At 32.4% G+C, this 20,202-nt stretch overlaps 1 protein-coding gene across 1 annotated transcript in view; it reads left to right on the forward strand.

The window, feature by feature from the left end:
* Positions 1-20,202, forward strand: part of Vps13D (Vacuolar protein sorting 13D) — a 71,307-nt gene that overhangs the window by 31,164 nt on the left and 19,941 nt on the right. Inside the window, exons 19-26 of the mRNA XM_074172600.1 lie at positions 4,331-4,503; positions 4,980-5,200; positions 7,034-7,422; positions 10,728-10,870; positions 10,994-11,367; positions 14,924-15,110; positions 17,037-17,219; positions 17,278-17,493. Coding sequence (XP_074028701.1) covers positions 4,331-4,503; positions 4,980-5,200; positions 7,034-7,422; positions 10,728-10,870; positions 10,994-11,367; positions 14,924-15,110; positions 17,037-17,219; positions 17,278-17,493 — 1,886 coding nt within the window. The remainder of the gene's footprint in view (positions 1-4,330; positions 4,504-4,979; positions 5,201-7,033; positions 7,423-10,727; positions 10,871-10,993; positions 11,368-14,923; positions 15,111-17,036; positions 17,220-17,277; positions 17,494-20,202) is intronic.

Below are 20,202 nucleotides of genomic sequence, written 5' to 3' on the forward strand. Positions count from 1 at the left end.
CAGAAAACAATTTTGGGGGGGGGGGTTTGGTTTGGTGGAACAGTAAAAAAACATGAAATATAAAAATAACGAAAGAAAGAAAATGGTGTTACATGAAAATATATATTTATTAGAAAACCATTACAGAAATATTAACATCTTTTTACAAAATCATCCTACCTTCAGTTGAGGATTATTTTAAAATCGCCACAGAGTCTAACTCCACCATTTTGTTTCAATATCGGAACGATGGGTGTTGCCCATTCCAAAAATTCGACAGTCATTAAAATATCATTATCAACTAATCTTTTTAATTCATTTTCTATTTTAGGTTTCAAGCTGAATGAAACAGGGCGCGCCTTATAAAATTTCGGAACAGCCCGTGGTTTTAATTTCAAAGAAACTTTAAATTTGTTAAAAGTGCCAAAATTATTTTTGAATACGGCACTATACTTCATTAGTAAATTATCAGGATTGGCAGTAAAACTTATATTATTCAGATTATTTTCGATCTTATTCGCTTTGCTTATTCGTAAGTTTAACATTTTTAATCCATTTCTTCCTATTAATGGTGGACCTCCGTTTTTAATAATATATATTTTCAACATGTAAGCTTTACCTTCGAAAAATACTTCAGCTTCAACAAATCCTAACGACTCGAACGAAATTCCAACATAATCTCTCAATAACGCATCATTTTTATGAAGTAACTTATTTCTAAAATGTTTTTTAAATAAACTTTCAGAAATTGCGGCATACGCAAAAAAAGAGTCGGCTTCAAAACTGAATGGTTTATTATCAATTATCAATTTAACATAGATGGGTTTTACATTTTCTTTATTATCAATTTCGATATTTTCTAAATTAAATATAAACTAGGCAGTTTGTTCGGATTCTATGTCTTTTGTGAAATTTTGGCTAACATTGAAACGATTACAAATTGGTGCCAAATGATCCTTGTTCCCGCATTTATAATAACTGTTATTCCGGAACCTACACTCGTAACTTTTATGGTTTAATCGACCATATACATAGCACTTACTTGAATCTCGTGAAACGCTTCCAGAAGAAAGCACATTTCGCTGTGCACACCCTGTCCTACCTGCTGCTATCTCTTTGCGAACCCTACTACTTTCTGGGGAACGACTGAAATGGACATCTTCAACTTTAATATTCGTTCTAGCAGCTTTCACTGCTACCACCTGCACTTCTTGTTCTTTAATAGCGGATTCCTTTGCTGAAGCTATTTGCACTAGGGAAGCTAACGTTACTGCTTCACTTGATACATCTTCCTCAAATAAACGGGACATAATTTTTTCGTTTCTCATTCCTATTACAAATATGTCTCGCAACACTATTTTTAATTGCTCCTCACTGAACTTGCAATTCGTAGCGAGACTTTTCAACTTTGTTTCCCACAATCAGAATGTCGATGATTTCACTATAAGTTTTTGCTTCAGGTAAGTCCGGTATGCATAAATTACGCAGCAAAACATAGCACTCTTCGTTCAAAGTATTCATTAAGATTGCTTTTTTCCGTGTTTCTTCTTTGATTTCATTTGCAATGAAAAACTGTTTCAATCGTTCTTTAAACACAGAAAAGTCTGAGTTTTTGTGATCAAATACAGCGAGAGAACCAAAAAGTCCGGTTGCCATTGTTTTTTCTGTTCGATGTTTTTACTCTCACTTTGCCACACTTAACGAAATAATTAATTTACGTGGAATTTCTTATATCCTCGTCGCCAATTGTTATGTATTAAATAAAACGCTTCCGGCTCACAACTACACATATATTCCTGATTTAAAACCAAACAACAACTGAACTCCGTTTTCCACGAGTCGGTAGCTCATGTAAAAAAATGTACAATGAAAACCGTTTTTTTATACATGATCCGATATCTAACAGTTTTCTAGCTTTCTTTGCAGCAAACAAATCAATTATCTCCTCGGTGTTGATGTCAATTCTACAGTGGATTAACATTAACGCCAAACCGTTTAGTCGTTCCTGGCTTGTGGAGTTTCTTAAATAAGTTTTGGGCGTTTCAGAGAAGAGAAAGTCATTTCAGGGGTACATGTGGAAACAGGTAGTGTCGCCAAGATCAAGTTTGTATGCATATTGCCGTAAGGTTGCCTGCAGCAGAGGTTGCGCAGTGAGCGCTTCTCGGCATAGGCTCAGCCTCATCTGACCCATTCCTACTTCGAGGTTTACACCAGCCGTGCGTAATCGTAACATGGCCATTAACGTAACCTTCTTAACGTACAGGTCCAGAGGGGACAGACCAGTAATGAATTTCTTTGCCGCGGTTGGTGTTGTTCTCATGGCTCCTGTGATGTTTAAACAAGCCAATCGTTGTATTTGATATAATTTTCGGATGGCCGTTGCTTGTAGAACTTTCGGGGGATCAATCCTCCTTGATCCCCCCTGGCTACGGCCTTGATTGGGAAGATTGGATTTTGGTTTCAATGTCATAACCATATACCCATGATTTATCACCAGATATGATCCTTTTAAGTAAATCTGACATCATTCAATATTTCCTGACCGATGCGACGGTTTTTTTGGTCAAAGTTTAGCAATTTTGGAACGAACTTCGCTGCCAGACGCTTTATACCCAAAATTTCCGAAAGAATTGCATGGTTTGAGCCAACCGATATTCCGACATCCTCAGCAACTCCATAACCATTTTCTTCACTATCTCAACATTTTCATTGATTGTTGTTGATGTGCTGGGGCGTCCAGGACAAGCGTCGTTATTCACATCTTCTCGACCTTCTGGAAAAAGCTTGTACCACTTAAATATTTTTCTGACCCAGAGTACAGAATCACCGTACGACACCGTTAACATTTCTAGTATTTTTAAACACTTAATTCCGTTTTCTACGCAAAATTTGATGATAATCCTCTGATCCATTTTTTTCAATAGCAGAAAATCACTGAATAACGTGAATATGATATTATTATTATATTTCATGGGACTGAAGCCATATCTCAGAGTAAAATTATCTAATTTTTTTTTCACAAATAAGTCGTTGTGGTAGTTATGTATGCAGATGATTTGATATTTGATGCATATGTTGCATATAATATAATAAACGATATTCCATTTCAACGCCCTCTCACATTGACTGATCTAGGTGTTACCTTCGACACAAAACTTTCCTTGGTACCACACATTGAAGCCATTCTGTCTGCTGCAAACAAAATGTATGGATTTATTGCACGTATCTCCAGATATTTCTCGGATTCATCTACATTGAAAACCTTATACTATGCTTTCGTCAGATCAAAATTTGAATATGCATCCATAATCTGGAATCCATCTCATCAGTTGTATACAGAGAAAGTTGAATCAGTACAACGTCATTTCCTAAAACTTCTTTTTCATAGATAAGACAATATCTATCCACCAATTGGATTTCCCCATGATGCATTGTTAGCTAGACATGCTATAAATAGCTTGAATTGCCGTCGTGATTGTCACTCCACAAGTTTTATTTTTAAACTGATTGATAATTTAATTATTGACCCACATATTTTGCAAAAACTTAATTTCAATGTACCCAGACCATCCTCAGGAGTGGTTAATCCTTTTTATATGCCAACACCACATACAAATATTCTGAAACGTTCACCTCTGCATAACATGTATATCAAATGCAATGCAGCAAGTTGTCAGCTCGACATTTTTTACTGTTCCATCTCTGAGATTAGGTCTTTTTACTTCAGCAAACTCTATATGTATTGTTTTTACCTTATAACTTATTGTAATTGTATTGTATTGTGATTTGACTTATATCCCTGTTCTGTAGTTGGGTATAACCTGTAAAACAGTGTATAAATAAATATGAAAGTGTGATGGAAATAATTTCAAAAACTCCTAGTGAGAATGATCCTAGCTATGAAATATGGTTCTAATCAATTGGGTGCATAACTTTGAACTTTTTATTTATAGAAGAGATCGAAACAAAACAAAATCTGTAATGTTCAATATGGTATTGCAGAAACACATGCATACAACATTCACCATAAAAAAATAATTCTCCTATGCCAGGTTTCTCCTGAAACACTGTCACTTAGAATACATTTAGGAACATTTTTTCTACACCACGACTCATTCTTTTGAAAGATTAATTGAAAATGGTTGATAAAGTTATAGTCAGTAATTGAATTACAGTTAAAATGAATTAAAACATTTTCATTTTCAGGGATTGTAGGGTAATATTTTGATTGAAATAATTTTTTATCCAAAAAAATCAGATGAAATGGCGTATATATTATAGCTCTTGAACCACAATAATAACCCAAGTGTTATGTTATTTGTTCTCACCTAGGAGCATTTGATTCTTTCAGATCAAATTTCTACACTCACATCACTAGGATTTCAGGCCAATGATTGTCTTACAGCTCTAGAAAAAAGTGGAAATCGTATAGATGACGCAGCAATTTGGCTTACTCTGAATGCAACACCCTCACATAGTGTAGGCAATAAAACCAGACGATCTATTAGTATTGATGCAGTCGAAGTAAGTAATATAGTTTAAAAATTAATAATGAAAATAAGAAGGGTATACAATTTTCAACTTATAATCTGATATTTTTTTGAAAAATTCTGCAAGAACCATGACTACTAGTAATAATGAGATCTGTAGTTTTAATTAAATTTCAAATAAACTCCAGAAGTTCAAAAACTATTCATGGCGCACTTGTCTGAGTTATTAATTCATAGCATCTGTTCATCACCATGAAATCGTAGGAAATAAACAAAAAAATCATTGTTATACTGTCTTAGCTGTTATAGAAATTACAGTCTTATGTTAACTCTAGGTTTGATACTAACAAAAAATTCTCATACAGCACAATTATGTGACCCATTATATCCATTATTATGAGTAGTAAAAGGTTTTTGAAATGAGAATGTATTAATGACATAGTAATAGAAATGTATCAGAAGTATTTTTATTCATTGTTTGTCTTGAAAGGAATTCTTAATTTTTTTTAGGTTAAAGCCAGTCGGATATCTGTTTGTATCATTGATGATTGTGGGGATTCTGATGTTCCCCTCTTAGAGTTATCGCTTTCTAAATTATTTTTGTACCAACACTTACCGAAATACAGCGCCAGCAATTACATTCATCCAAGAGGATTCATTGAGGGTCATCTAGAGAGCGACTATTACAATAGAGTTCTTTCGGGTTGGGAACCATTCTTAGAGCCTTGGAAGTGAGTTGAATCAGACAATATTAGTGTTGATATAAACTTGTTATTTATTCAAGTATATAAAGTGATACGTTTTGAAATTGTAGATGTCAAAATGCCTTATTTTCGTAATTGAAAAGTTACAAATTATATATCATATATTAGTTCTCTCTCTCTTATTTCTATTGAAATTAATTAATAATAAATACTTACAGGCATTATCAAAAGTTTTGTGAATTTTTCGGGTTTCATATGATAGAATCGACAACTCCATTTGATTGCCACTACAATCGGATTTTGCCACGCTCAGCCCGAAATAATCATGCCGTTACAATAAATGAAACTTTTCCTAACAGTTTTTTTTCCGGCAGCTTGGGATTCCTCTGACTTGTCCATTTCTTCCAAGTCTCCGAAAAAACTGCACACTCATGGGCTTATTGCTTTTTCACAATCTTTTCATGACGCCCAATCCAACTATCTTCTTCTCTGTACTAGGTTCTTTATTAAATGTTTGTCATATAATTCATGATATATTTTGGATTGTCCACAAGTTGCTTGCCTCCTGAGATCCAGTGCTCTACAAGAGCAGATCCCTGCTTTGTTGGAGCAGTTTTTTAATTCCCTTTTGAGATGGTCCCAGTATAAAGATTTCTCTGTCTGTGTTTTCAGATATATTTTCTCAGAACCCTTTATGTTTCTTATCGACCCATTTCCTGATTAGGTCCCTTACCAGAGATTTTGGTAACCCCACATCTAGTTGAGAACTGGAGTTGATCTGTGTTTAGCTCATCAGCTCTTTCATTACCTGTGATTCCTAAATGTCTTGGCATCCAGTATAGAGTGAATCTATTGTTGACTGCAAGTTCCCCCATTTTTCACTGCATTTTTAAAACTGTCTGGACATTATTTTTAGGTTCGTCAGTGGCCCAAGTGCAGCCTGGCTATCTGCCCATTTTATTGAATTAGCCTTCTCTTGCCTCCACCATTATTACAAAAGATGAAAAGAGGAAGATTCGAGAGTGCCTGGAATGCTGCTGTTAGAGTGGTTGTCTTTACATTCGTTAGTCCCAGATCATAGATGCATATGTTATGGGTTTAACCACCGATATGTAGAGCCAATATATCGTGTCTTGTTTCATCACCAATGTCTTTTCCATAAGTGCATCTAATCAAGCTGGTTAGCCTTGATGCTGGTCGGCCTGGAATCTAGCATCCCTTTCGGATATGTTCCCTTCACATATATCTCTTTATCTTGAAATTTCAAAGGCCCCCAATCTTTCTTGGGCTAATGCTGAACCCGTCTTTGCCGGTCCATTCTGTTATATTCAGAACCTGCTGCATGCAGCAGGTTTAAAAAATCTGTTTTTCCGTTAACCAGCTGTCGCACCCCTACGAACGACAACCCTCAAAAGTCGAAACTTGTGCGAGCTAAAGATTAACGAGGTCTTACCTTTTAACGTGTTATTATATTTGAATGAATGAATCTTTATTGAATAGGAAACTTATCCTAATATAGCCTAATATACATACAATTCTAATATATCTTAATATACATACAGTTGAAAAAATGAACAAAAATCAATAACAGAAGAATATATTATTAACGTCTACATAGTTTCGTAAACATTAGTCGGTATATAATGATAATATTGGATAAAATATTAGTGATTAGATCTTATATACCTAACAAGCATCTTTTATATGATTAGGTAGTTCATTGTATTCTTTCAAATCCTTATAAAATAATTATTTTATTGACTTAGTAATATCGTACTTTGGTAAGTGAAGTTGTCCTGTAATTGCCTTGTACTAGACCAGGTTCCTAAGAGGTGACATATGTAACTATTTTATTTTTAGGTGTTCAATAAACTGGGAAAGAACAATTTCGCAAGTTCTATGGAAAAATCGGTTATCGATAAAAGTGGATTCAGAAGAATCATTCAATATAAACATAACGTCGACTCTCATCGACCTTTATAAGCAGGTGAAAGATAATTGGACTAAAGATTACTATAATGTCAGGCTCAATAAAAATGACAATACTACTCTTCGAAGTGCGAATAATTTCAGAAGAAGATCTCCTTTTGTGCCGTTTGCTTTGAAGAATGATACCGGGTCACCATTGAAATTTCAGACATATGTTACCGATCTCGACAAATCTCAGTCGGCATCGACAGATGAACTCTGTGGTAACTGGATCTCAGTCAATCCAGGAGAATTGGTACCATTTTCATTCACAACCAGAGGTAATTTCTTCGTTTTTTTGTTTCATTTAGATTTTTCAACAATTGGAAGTGTAATGTGATGGTGAATATAGAAAGAAGGGTTGTTTTTTCTGGTGGGCAAGCCTGGGATGACCAGATCTGCCATGAACTGATGAAACTATGGTAAATAGAAAAGAAACAAAATTCACTATAAATGTGAATCACTGATCTGTGCAAATTACAAAAACCAACTTTCACTTTCATCTGAGTGACTACTACCATCCTCAATTTATTTCAATTCCATATCAGGCGCAAGTCTGCACCTCTTGATGGCTTTCCTGGTTTATTATGATGCTCATGCATTTTTCTATTTCTTGATCAGTTTTTTAATGGTATTGATTTCAATATATTTATACAAGCCTTTTTAATGTGGTATTTATAGACATAGCTAGTTGTGAGGTTTTCATTTTAATTACCAAACTCACTCGTGTCCATAAGTAAATAGTATTCATCCAAAAAACATTTTTGATTCAATTTGAAAAAGGAAAGTAATCAAGTCAAAAGGAAAATATTACAGTAAGGAATTTAAAAATGTTACATCTGAGTTAACTTGGAGTTTCATTGATGAAATTTTTCATAACATCGATGTTCTCCATTGAAGATGACAGTGTTTCATGTAAGAGAAATGTTATCCCTTCCATATACCATTTTGTGTAGCAATCCTGTGAATACTATCTGATTCAATTTCAAAACGAATGTTTGGAGTACAAACTGAATAGGAAGAAGTTATTTTTGTATAAAAGTAGTTGTTTTGAGAAGGCTTTTTCTTCTGGTTTGAATCTGAAAGTTACTTCTATGCATGATCTTTATATTATCTTCATAAAGAGTTCATTTTGAAATTAATTACTTTCTTCCGTCCTTCAGAAGTAGAAAGCCAAAACCGTTCTTTCACTAAAAGTACTAATGAAGTTGACCTAACCTACCCTAAGTCAATTAATATAATTATTTGTAGCAAAACTACAAATACTGAATTTCGATGTTTTTTGTGAGTGAGGTTTGAACCATGATTTGATCATAATTACTGAATTTGCAGTGAGCTTTTCGCAATTTAAAATTTGTTGCTTTCTTGTTGAAAATTTCTGAATGTCTTCTGAATTTTGTCAATAAGGAAGTCTTTAGACATTAAAGTAAATTTTAATTGATTGATTGCATTACAAATTGTGTTGAAATGTGTCAAAATTATTTGAAATAGCTTTCCTTCTAATAATAATATTTTTATGAAATTAAAGATTTTTTTAATGTTCTTGAAGCTCACATATTTGTAAGAGGGAATTCAAAACAAGCTTCCAGATTTGACAATATTAAGGTCAAAATCATTAAATTTTATCAAATTAAAATCAACACCTGTGGCGCTAATATAAAAAATATCCTCTTTCACTAACCTAGTATATATTTTATGAAATATAAATTGCTAAAGTGGAACGAATTCACAAAGTAGGTAAAAAGATCGTATGGTCAATATTAGACTCACATCAACTTTGCTGGTTATTTCCAAAATTGAAAAATGAGAAATAAAATTTCCTGTTTTTTACCTTTTGTATTTGTAACTAACATTAGGTACTGCAGTTTCGCCCTATAAATACATTTTCAAGCGAATACAGTTTATTGTATTCAAATACAGTTTATTGTATTCGTTTAAAAATGTCCTTATAGGACGAAAGTGTAGTAACTTAGATACAAATACAAGTGGTATAAAAACCGAAAATGTTATTTCTCATTTTTCACGATAATCTCCTACCACGTAGTAACGGCTATATCCATCAATTTATTTACAAAATTATTGAGTGATGAACAATATGGATTGACACAATCTGCTGCATTAGATATTATCACAAAATTGCGAATGGACTCAAACAAAATAAATAAAAAATGAATTAAGAAATACATTTTTTTACAAAATTTATACAATGTAAGTTTTGTACACAAATTGTTTCCAAATTAATTGTATAATAAAGAGCAGTTTGTATATATGGTAACATTAGTAAGTCAAAGAAAACTGTACTAATAATGATAATTGAAATTTGAAAGCTTAAATTTCTGAATAAAGATGAATAAACTACCATTATCTTAAATACATGTGGACTGTTACTGACAAAATAGTCAAATTCGGCATTAAGAAGACTTTTCAGTGTTTTGGACATATTACAAGTTATGAACATAAAAACTAAAAGTATTTAAATATATTCCAGGTTAAACGAAAACAAACGCACAAGAATACGTTTGAAAAATTTTAAAAATCTTGTAATACAAATGACAGAGAGATGAGTTTATCATCAGAAAAATTTAAAATGTTATTGACAAACATAATAATGCTAATCTGTACCTGAGAGGTAAACTGTCGTAACTACAAAATTCTCGATTTTGGGGTAATTGATGTAACTGCATTGTCGAGGTGTATATTCTTGAGTGGATAGTTGTCCTATCTGCACAGCTAATGAATGGCGTCATAGCCAATGTGACTTTAATGTATCTGTCATGATATGATAGAGGTAAACTCAAGTAACTTGAGTTACAACTGATCTCCTGTAAAATTTGCAAAATGTCAGTTACGATAGTTTACATTACTAAAAAAAGATACAACATATAGCAATTAAAAGAAGTCTGAGAAAAATATGTCACATAAAAAAAACATTTGTAATTAAAACAAATAAAAATCTTGTATAACATGCAAAAGTACATAGACATTTGAAAGCGCGTCGTCAAACAAAATCAACGAAAAAAAACCTTCTGAGTGTTTAGTATTTTGATTAAGTAGTTATGACTGATATCTGTAGAATTTTTTATATTATGTGTTATTAGGACCAAACTTTATCAATTAGATAGAAATATTTGTCCGATAAAGCATATTTTGACTTGATATTTTGCTGATGATACCTCTTCATATATTCGATATATTCATAAAATAATTTATAAAAATAAAAGACTACATGGTTTTGATGAATTCATCTTGACCAAAATACCACAAATTATCATCAAATTATAAAAAATTAACAAAAATTATTCAACTATTCATAATCTGTCAAGTTTTCAGAGCTCATTATATATGATAATTGATCATGTGAACACATAAAAATTTTACTCATCTCCCTTCATTGAAATGACTTGATACACCATGTTGATTTTCATCGGAAGGTATATAACCTTCATGGTCTTTTTTCATGCGGTGTGTTAGAAACAAAGCTTTTATCAAATATACATTTAGCTTGAATCTGATGTTTCTATATATTTTTCGTGAATGTTCGTCAAAAGGAAATGGTTTTTTGATGTATCAATTACTTTGCTTGCAGATAAAATGCGGCATCAAGACTCTCACAAAATGAGAATGCATCAACTAGGAGTCAAAGTGGAAGGTTGGCAATGTTTAGAACCAGTCACAGTAGATAGAGTTGGTGTTTATTTCAGAGATGCAGCTTCCGAGAATCAACCTCGAGTAAGAAACTTTTACTTTTTTAATACTGCAAATGACATTTTGAAATATAATATCATTTCTCAGGGAGAGCCCAGCTCGTGACTACCTCGAAACTATCAACTTTTTATTCTTATTATTTTGCAGGTCTTTGATAATTCACCAGCGAGAGTAGTATTCGACATAACTCTGGAAGGATCTGCTAGAAAACTTGTTACGATTCGTTCTGCACTTCTGATTATCAATTATCTTCCACAAACAGTTGAGGTGAAGTTAGAAAGTCGATTACCTCAGGATTCTCTCACTCCGTGGGTTCCTAGCAAATCCTTTACTATAGACACAAAAACTACGTTATCAGTACCACTGATGCATACTTGTTCTCAAATCAATATCAGGCCTAGCGGTTCTCCACATCAATATACGTTTTGCATGCCGTCGCTGAGTTGGACAAATATGCCCAGTAACGTTGATAGAATGTATGAACTGGCTACTTGTCATACACATAAAGGACATAACTATAGGTATGTATTAAATAAAATTGACTAGATAGATACATTTAGAAATTGAAAATGAGAATGTAATTTACATTAAAATATCAAATATCAATACATCGTTTTGTGTAAAGTTTGAAGGTCAGTTGGTATAGCCTATCAATTTACATCAATTCAAAAGTCTGGAAACTCTTATATGTTTGTGTATGGGGGTTAAAATGTGTTTTTCGTTAACCGTCTCTCATCTTCATATAAACAACAAATTTCAAAAGCAGAAACTTGTAAATAGTGATTAACGAGGTTTTACCTTTTAACGTGCGATTTCTAGCACGGGTCAGACGATACGTTCATCGTTACAGAGTTGGGATTGAACCAACATTTACAACAGCGGTTGCTTCATGGGTGGAACTCAATAACCAACTAGCTCTCATATGAAAGGAAAACCCTGGATTGACATACATAATCCATATCTATAGATTATGTACGTCAATTGAATTTTGGTAAACTTCTCACCAGTGTAGGTAGTAGAAAAGTACTCTGTTAAAAGATTAACAATACCATTGTTACTATCATGAGTTATATCTCCTAGACACATGGTCGAAGTTAAGATATTGTATAAAATCAAATTATTTAAAAGTAAAAATCAATATCAGAAAATAAAACCTTCTATCGGGTTGGTTGATTTTCAATTCTTCTGTTATTCTTGAGAAACAAGTTTAAATAAAAAAAATGTTTCAAATTGGAGTAACTTTTAGAAATCAGATTTTCAATACCTCCAGTTTAAAAAAAATTAATGATAGTTCATAAAATAGTCAATTTGTATCAATAAATTGATGGATGTAGCCGTTACTACATGGTAGGAGATCATAATGAAAAGAGAAATGAAAATTTCTATGTTTTTTACCACTTTTATTTATAACTAACGTTACTGCAGTTTCGTCCTATATGGACATTCTCAAACTTATACAATAAAAAAATAAAAATATTGCTGCAACGTTACTGCAGTTTCGTCCTATATGAACATTCTCAAACTTATACAATATAAAAATATCGTATAAGTTTAAGAATGTCCATATAGGACGAAACTGAAGTAACGTTAGTTACAAATAAAAGTGGCAAAAAACATAGAAATTTCAATTTCTCTTTTCATTAATTTGTATCAAGTTCAATGAACACATTTAAAATTTAATTGAGAGTCTATGAGTAACTACCAAAGAATGAAATTAGTTTTCATAAAGTAATCTAAAATTTATGAAGTAAACAGACACTTAAAAAACTTTATAAACAAATTGATTTATATGTTCAATTCTCTTTATGGAGATATCGTAAACAGTAAAAGATAAGGGGTATAAGTTGCCTTTTTTAGATTACTATTAAGTGATACGAATCTATTACCTATATCTCTGTTGTTTTTTGAAGATATAAGAGAGAAAACATGAATTTCGAAATTCTATTTTGGGTAGTATCTTGTTTATTCAAAGAGATAAATCCTTTTGTATGTTATTTGAAGGAAGGAAGGATTTATCATTCATTATATGTACCATAGCATAACTAGTACGCAAGTATCTAAAATCTGTCGAAATCACAACCCTCTAAAATTTTCAGTGACGTTTTGTAACGTCATACGACAACCAGATAAAAAAATTAGTTTGTTATGGCATGTAATTGGTTCGTTGGAGTATCTTATGGAAGACAATATAGATCTTTTAATGAATGAATTAGGTCAACGCTAGCTTATTTTTCTTGAATATCAATCCATATTTCTCAATATTTCAATGGTCTTACTGTCGATTATAGTGTTCATTGAACACCACAAGATGTGAAGTAAGGTTTGGATATAAAAGTTTTTTTTCAACGTCTGGAGGTATTAAGACATAGGAAAACCTTACTGAACATAGATGGGACATGACAACATTTTGGGTACTTTATTATCAATTTTTTCAAATGTTTTCGTATCAAGGAATTTGTTAAAAATTATGTGTGGCAGAATGAATTCACTCAATAATGAATAATAGTTACCTATCAATAAATTTGGAGAAAAAGATACAGGTCTACATTTAAAATTTACAAGTTCAAGGTGACTCAAGTGGGACAACACCCTCTATGAAAGGTCTGTACACATGTTTTGATAGCTCTTTAAAAATTATCCTTGCCTGATTTAGGCAATTTCCAATAACATAAAAAATAGATTATAGATATTTTTTATTTTCGGTGTGTTTGTTCCCAAACAAGAAAGCTGGAGTTGATCTCCAGTGGCATTCAATAGTGCTCTCAAATAGTCAACTTTATAATATATTTGAATGATCTCAATTATGTGCAAGGTCATGATTTTCTGAATTTATTCGCGGATGACACATTGGTTGCATGTTATGGTCACAATCTTAACGAAACAATAACTCGAATGAACCAAGTATTAAAAAAATATGAAACCTATCTGGGAACTAATAAACTAAAATTAAATACAAAAAAAACCAAAGCCATGATTCTCAGTAATAAACATAAATTAAAGTATGTGGACTATGAGTCTCTACAACTTACCATTGATCATGACAAGATTGAATGGGTAACCGAGTTTAAATACTTAGGTTTCATAATAGATGACTCACTAACACTGAACGCTCATAGCGATTACATTTGCAAAAAAATTTCGAAAAAACTCTTCTTTTTTTCTAGGATATCATCTCAAGTGTCTTTATTTTCAAAGATAACTATATATAGAAGCATTATACAGCCACATTTTGATTACTGTTCTAGTCTTCTATATCTCTTGGACAAAAACAACAAACAAAAATTAGAAAAATTACAAAATCGAGGAATGCGAATAATCTTGATGTGTAATAGATATACTCCCATTCAAATTATGCTAAATACTCTAAATTGGTATAGTGTAACGCAAAGACTATTTTATATGTCAATGATGTTCATTTATAAAATCACAAAGAATTTATTACCAAGTTACTTCAAGTCTTTTATTACTTATAACAATCAAATTCACCGTTATGATACAAGGACTAATAATGAATTTCATATAGCTAGAACCAAAACTAAAAATTCTATGATATCATTATTTTTCAGGGGACTGAATGATTTCAACGAACTCCCTCAAGACATTAAATGCTCGGTCACTATCGATAGTTTCAAATATCAGCTAAAAAAACATATAAGGTCACTGGATATTTATTAATTTTTTTCGTTCTTTTAACTTTCTTTTCTTTCTTTTTAGCTTTTAAAATACCTTTAACTTTATACACACACATTCATATGTTTCACTGTTTTACACTTATTTTGAAGAATATTTTTTTAACAGATTGATATAAAAATTGTTTTTATCTATTTGTATTTTATTACTAGTAGCTATTATAATTGATGTATTCATATATTTCGCGATATTGACAATTTTTTCACATTTATCATAATTTTTAAGATTTGTATGTATATTAGGAATTCCTATTTCAAATAAAGATTTCATTTCAACTTTCCCACAACTTCACCGACTCTCTGTCTCTTAGTATCTAAGAAATCTCGTGCGGATGGTCTAATTTGTACAGACCTGTATATTAAATTCTAACTATTATTTTTTTTTTAGATTTTGTGCTGAAATTGTCAGAGAAAATCTTTACATTAATACTAGTTCAAGATTTGAACAACCTGCTCACAGAATTCATTTATTGCCAACCGTTAAGTTGGAAAATCTTCTTCCAATTGACATGCATTATGTCGTTAATGGTGAAGTAACCCTTATCAAAGCAGGATCAAATGCTGCATTAACAGGGGTAAGTTAATAATATTCATTGATACAGTTCGATAAATAAAGTTCAGTTAGCAATACCCTCCAGATTTTGACTATGTATTAGTCAAATACTGAAACAGCTCAACATCAACAAGGCATCAATTAAATGAAGTTTAATAGAACTGGCCGATGGTTTCATATATTTCCTTTAGCATTTTTCAGTTCAAAGCATCGTAAATGTAGTATGTCATTGTAGCTGCAAACTATTTTATGAATTTGATTCTGTCGTGTATTGATTCAAAACATATTAAGCGCCAACTGTGAAACGCCAGCTTGGCAGTGTAGTCTCCTTGCTGTTAGATTATCAGATTTAATTATCAATACCACTTCAAATTTACCTAATCAAATCATCGTCGACATAAAAAGGGTGAAAGATTGGAGCTATTCCAATCTTTTATCATTCAACATCGACAAAATGAATCTGGTCACGTTTAGATGTGACATGGGAAGTACACTTGGAAAATGTAAAATTGAAAAGTTGAAGAAAAACAATTTTGTAGGGCTCTACATTAACGAAAATTTAAAATTTGATTTCCATTTCAACTTCTTATGTAAAAGACTAACAGCAGGATGCCATGCAGTGAGAGCTGTTGCAAGAGAGTTAGATATTTCTATTACAACATCAGTTTATTTTGCACAAATTGAGTCTTATTTACGTTATGGAATTTGTTTCTGAGGAAATGATACAGGGATTAGTTGTGACGCAAAAAATTATGACCTTAGTATGTCTTATTTTGGAAACAGTATGTCTTATCCACGAAAATATCAAAATTAATTTAATACTACTTCAACTTATAGCACATGTCAGTCTTGCTTCATTTCCCTTCCAACACTACTCTGGCCTTTACACTAAATTCTATTATTTTCAATAGCAGGAAGTTATTTATTTGCCTTCCCATTAATTTAAGGCGAATAAATATTGAAAAGAAATTTACAAAAAAAGTAAAAGAATTCGTTGTGGTGAGGCTCTATTATAGTGTGAACGAATTCTACCAAGGCTCTATCAAGTAATTGGCACGTAGTAGTATCTTTGTGTAAACAAGTTATTGAAATCATCATGAAATGAATATCAATTTTCATTACATGTCTATTTACATTTATTCAATATTCATATATTCATGTACTTATATTTGTATCTGTTCAGCTGGGCCTAATATTGTTCTGTCCATATATGCTGCTCTTGTCTCTAGGCATTATTTTATAGCTTGTATTTGTTAATGTAATGTCCCATATACACATTTTACTTTACTAGACTTTGTCAATAAGATGTTCAAATCTTGGGTAATAAAGCATAATTTGATTTGATTGATTTCAACACAGTGTACTCTATCATTTACGTAGCACCCAAACTACTGAAAGGATATTCCTCCATACTTTTCAATTCATAAGAAAGTATTGTTACGTTTTCCTCGTGGGTTTGACAAGAAATGATCACAATGTTCAATTAAACTCAGTACAATACAAAAATTCTAACTGAACTTCAGACTGATTCTCAAATGTCTGTCGTCTTATTAGCTCAATTCGCACTGCACTTTCCGAACTTGACTAGCCTCCCCTGAGTGTTGGTAATGCTTTTATATCTCGATGGAAGTATTCGGAAGCCGGCGGAACAATTCTCGAAGGGACGCGGTTTCTAGAAGGATCGAGAGATACGATTGGGGTTGAGCGCGCCCTTGACCAAGTCGCAGTTGATCAGTGAAGATCAGCGGCGGCCGGTGTTATTTTTTCAAGGGATAAATTACAACAATATCTTGTCGACGTCTACCAGGTCAAAAGCATTGCTAAGGTCAATAAAGATACTCATTCTATCTAAGCTATCATACATATTATTAAAAAATTCAGCAATTGCTCTTCCATCTTAAAATATGTTTATACCGGCTATATCATATCCCCAATCTCTTCTTGTTAGGTTGATCCAGAAAAAAATGTAGAGTTGGAAATAAGATTAGACAACTTTCGCACATGCAATCCAATAGTAGTCCTCAGTAGCTGTACCAGTGACTTCACAAGTAGAATCAGATTTGAGGATAACCGGCAGAGAAGACTGTACCTATTAGCTCAACTAACATTTAATAAAGGTGCAAAGTTGAAGGTAATAATCATATAGGTAATCCTATTTTTTGAAATGAAATGTTCTTTTTAATTTTCAGATTGCGATTAGTGCATATTATTGGATCATCAACAGAACAGGTTTACCGCTTGTTTTCCGGCAATCTGGCACCTCTGTTGAAAGCGCTGGTCAGTTTGATGAACATGAACAAGCTAGGATGGTAGCTCCACTGCTGTTTAGTTTTTCAGATCAGGACGCTAATCTAACAATCAATGCTAGAGTAGGAAAAAGAGTTGTTTGGGACGGCAGTCCTCAGGTAAGTTATCGATCATACTTGATCAGAATCTTGTTTCACTCCCTCACTGCTATAATGATAGACTCAGGCGTCAGAAGACGTGTGCGTGAAGATTAAACTTTTTAATCTTCTTATTTTTAACACCTCGACACGTGTTACGATCACCAAGTGATCATCTTCAAGGGGAAGATTAAACTTTATAATCTTCTTCTTGAAGATGATCACTTGGTGATCGAAACACGTGTCGAGGTGTTAAAAATAGCGATTTGGTGTTGGGAAAAAACTCCAGTATTATTCATTACTACACCAAAGGTTCCAAACAGTGCATCATAAGTTAGGAAAAGTTATTCAATAATGAAAAAAATGTATTGATTATTTTGTACACATATTATAGCTACCATAAGCCAGTTGTTACTTTGGTAGGATTAAATAATAATACTAATGATGTACATACACAAAATTAGTATGCTTGCTGGCTAGAGCCATTGCGTGTTTTTGGTTTGAAAGTAAATTTGAATATTTGATGCTGTTTTGAATATATATTATTCACAATCATTTGAATCACAACAGTATATGTCGATCGCACACTGAACAGTGAGTCATGCCACAATAAATCCTGGCGCGTTACAGTGGAGAGTTGAATAGACCCGCTCACTTTTGACCTGACCATGGGAAGAGAGGAGAGAGAAACATATGTCTGCTAGGCTAGGGCTGTGGGTTATCAATTGAAATTATTTAGGGAAATGTTATTTATAATAATAAACTTAATTTTTTTCAAGAAACTGTTACAGTTTATGTAGTGTTTGAAACGTGCGATGAACAAATTATATAGATATTGCCAACAATTTGAATTCATACTTCATTGATAGTAAAAGTGAAACAGTGGAAAGTATAGTGATAGTGATGTGATAGTGATTCTTAAAAACCATTACATGATAATGTGGGTGTGACGTCACACCAGTTTTCTAGCTGGTGTGACGTCAACCTTTTGCATTTGAATCCAGATAAGTGTCAAAAAATTACTTTCTCAAGGATCAATAATGTATATGATTACTCATATAAAATTAATGGGAATGATTTAGCAGTAACGGATAAAATAAAAGATTTAGGTGTCGTTTTTGACTTAAAAATGTCATTTAAGTACCAAATAACGGAAGCCTCATCTCGAGCCCGTAAGATGTTAGGTTTTACACTTCGTTCTGCTAGAGACCTAAGTGTCGAATCTATAAAACTGATTTATTGTGCACAAGTGAGATCCATTCTTGAGTATAACTCCATTGTATGGTCACCCTATTATAATGTTGATGTTGAGTTGTTAGAGGGGTGTCAAAACAAATTCTTGATATATGTTGCTTTTCAGTTAGGATTAAATAGAGGAGAGTATAACTACTCACAGATATTGAACATATTGAACATGAACACCTTAACTCATAGGAGACTTGAAACAGATCTTGTGTTTGTCCACAAAGTATTAAACGGCTATATTGATTCTCCAGAAATAGTTGAGCTTTGTACTACTCTCTCTGTGAATGATAGAAGAACCAGAAATAGTGATATTTTTAAAATTCCTTTTTGTAGAACCAATTATGGTCAGAATGAAACAATATGTAGGATATTGAAATCAGCAAATCATTACCATCTTAACCTGGAATTGTTTAATTCATCATTATTATCCTTCAAGAAATCGATTAAAAACATCTGATGTATCTTTAGTTTGTAAGCACATGTACAATTTATAAAAAGATATTTGTAAAAATTGGCTTGTCCGTTGAAATAAATAAATAAATAAATAAATAAATAAATGATTATACATGTACGTCAACTGGAATTTCATAAATTATTTGGAATATTCTGCTCGCAAAGTCCAAAACGTAGTTCAAGATCTCTGTTGTAGCAACGTCCTACTTCTATACGATTTTTTGAAGCACCATTCATGAAATATATAGAATTTCCACTCCAAATTGTTAATTTCTTTTGCAATGAAATTTTTGACGTCAGCTGAAGATGAACCATGGGAAGATGTAAACTCAAATTTGTAACACAGCTTCGATAGATTCATGCCGCTAACATTTGAAGATTTGCGCAAAATAATCAATTCTCTTGAAAATTCAATTGGTATGGTTCAAATAATAAACTAAAAAATATTTTTGAAACCAAAGGACATGTTATTCTCAATTTCATAAATACTACTCTGGCTATGGACAAAATACCGGATGAGTTAAAAACAAGTACCATTGTTCCAATTCCCAAAGTCAGTAATATTATTAAGTCTTGTGAACTTCGTCACATCTATACTCTACCACCTATTGAAAAAGCTCTCGAAACAGCGGTTTATAATCAAATTTTGAAACATATTGAGTCAAATAAAATATAGTTGACTAACCATTCAGGTTTTCGGAAAATATATTCTTATGAATCTACATTTCAGCTCTCTCTATGTGAGTTCTTTCAGACTTTCAATTTGTAAAAAGTATCTGCAAAGACGAAGATTATATTTAGAAATCAACGCACATACCACTGATGATGTCTGCCGCAGTAGTACATTGGGTACTTCAGGTTCCATTCAACCACCGGCTACCAACCCAGATTTTGTACTCTCCATTCATGACTCCCGCTTTTAAAGCCTGTGTTCTTATATTTTGAATACAAATTATAGTTATAATATAATGCACGGAATGGTATTCACCAAACAATTTTGTATATTTTTATCAAACTTTTATGATAATATAG

Source organism: Leptinotarsa decemlineata, unplaced genomic scaffold (genome assembly GCF_025532065.1).
Source record: "Leptinotarsa decemlineata unplaced genomic scaffold, Ldec_3_MD MMD2_tig00000133_RagTag_RagTag, whole genome shotgun sequence".
Classification (NCBI taxonomy): Eukaryota; Metazoa; Arthropoda; class Insecta; order Coleoptera; family Chrysomelidae; genus Leptinotarsa; species Leptinotarsa decemlineata.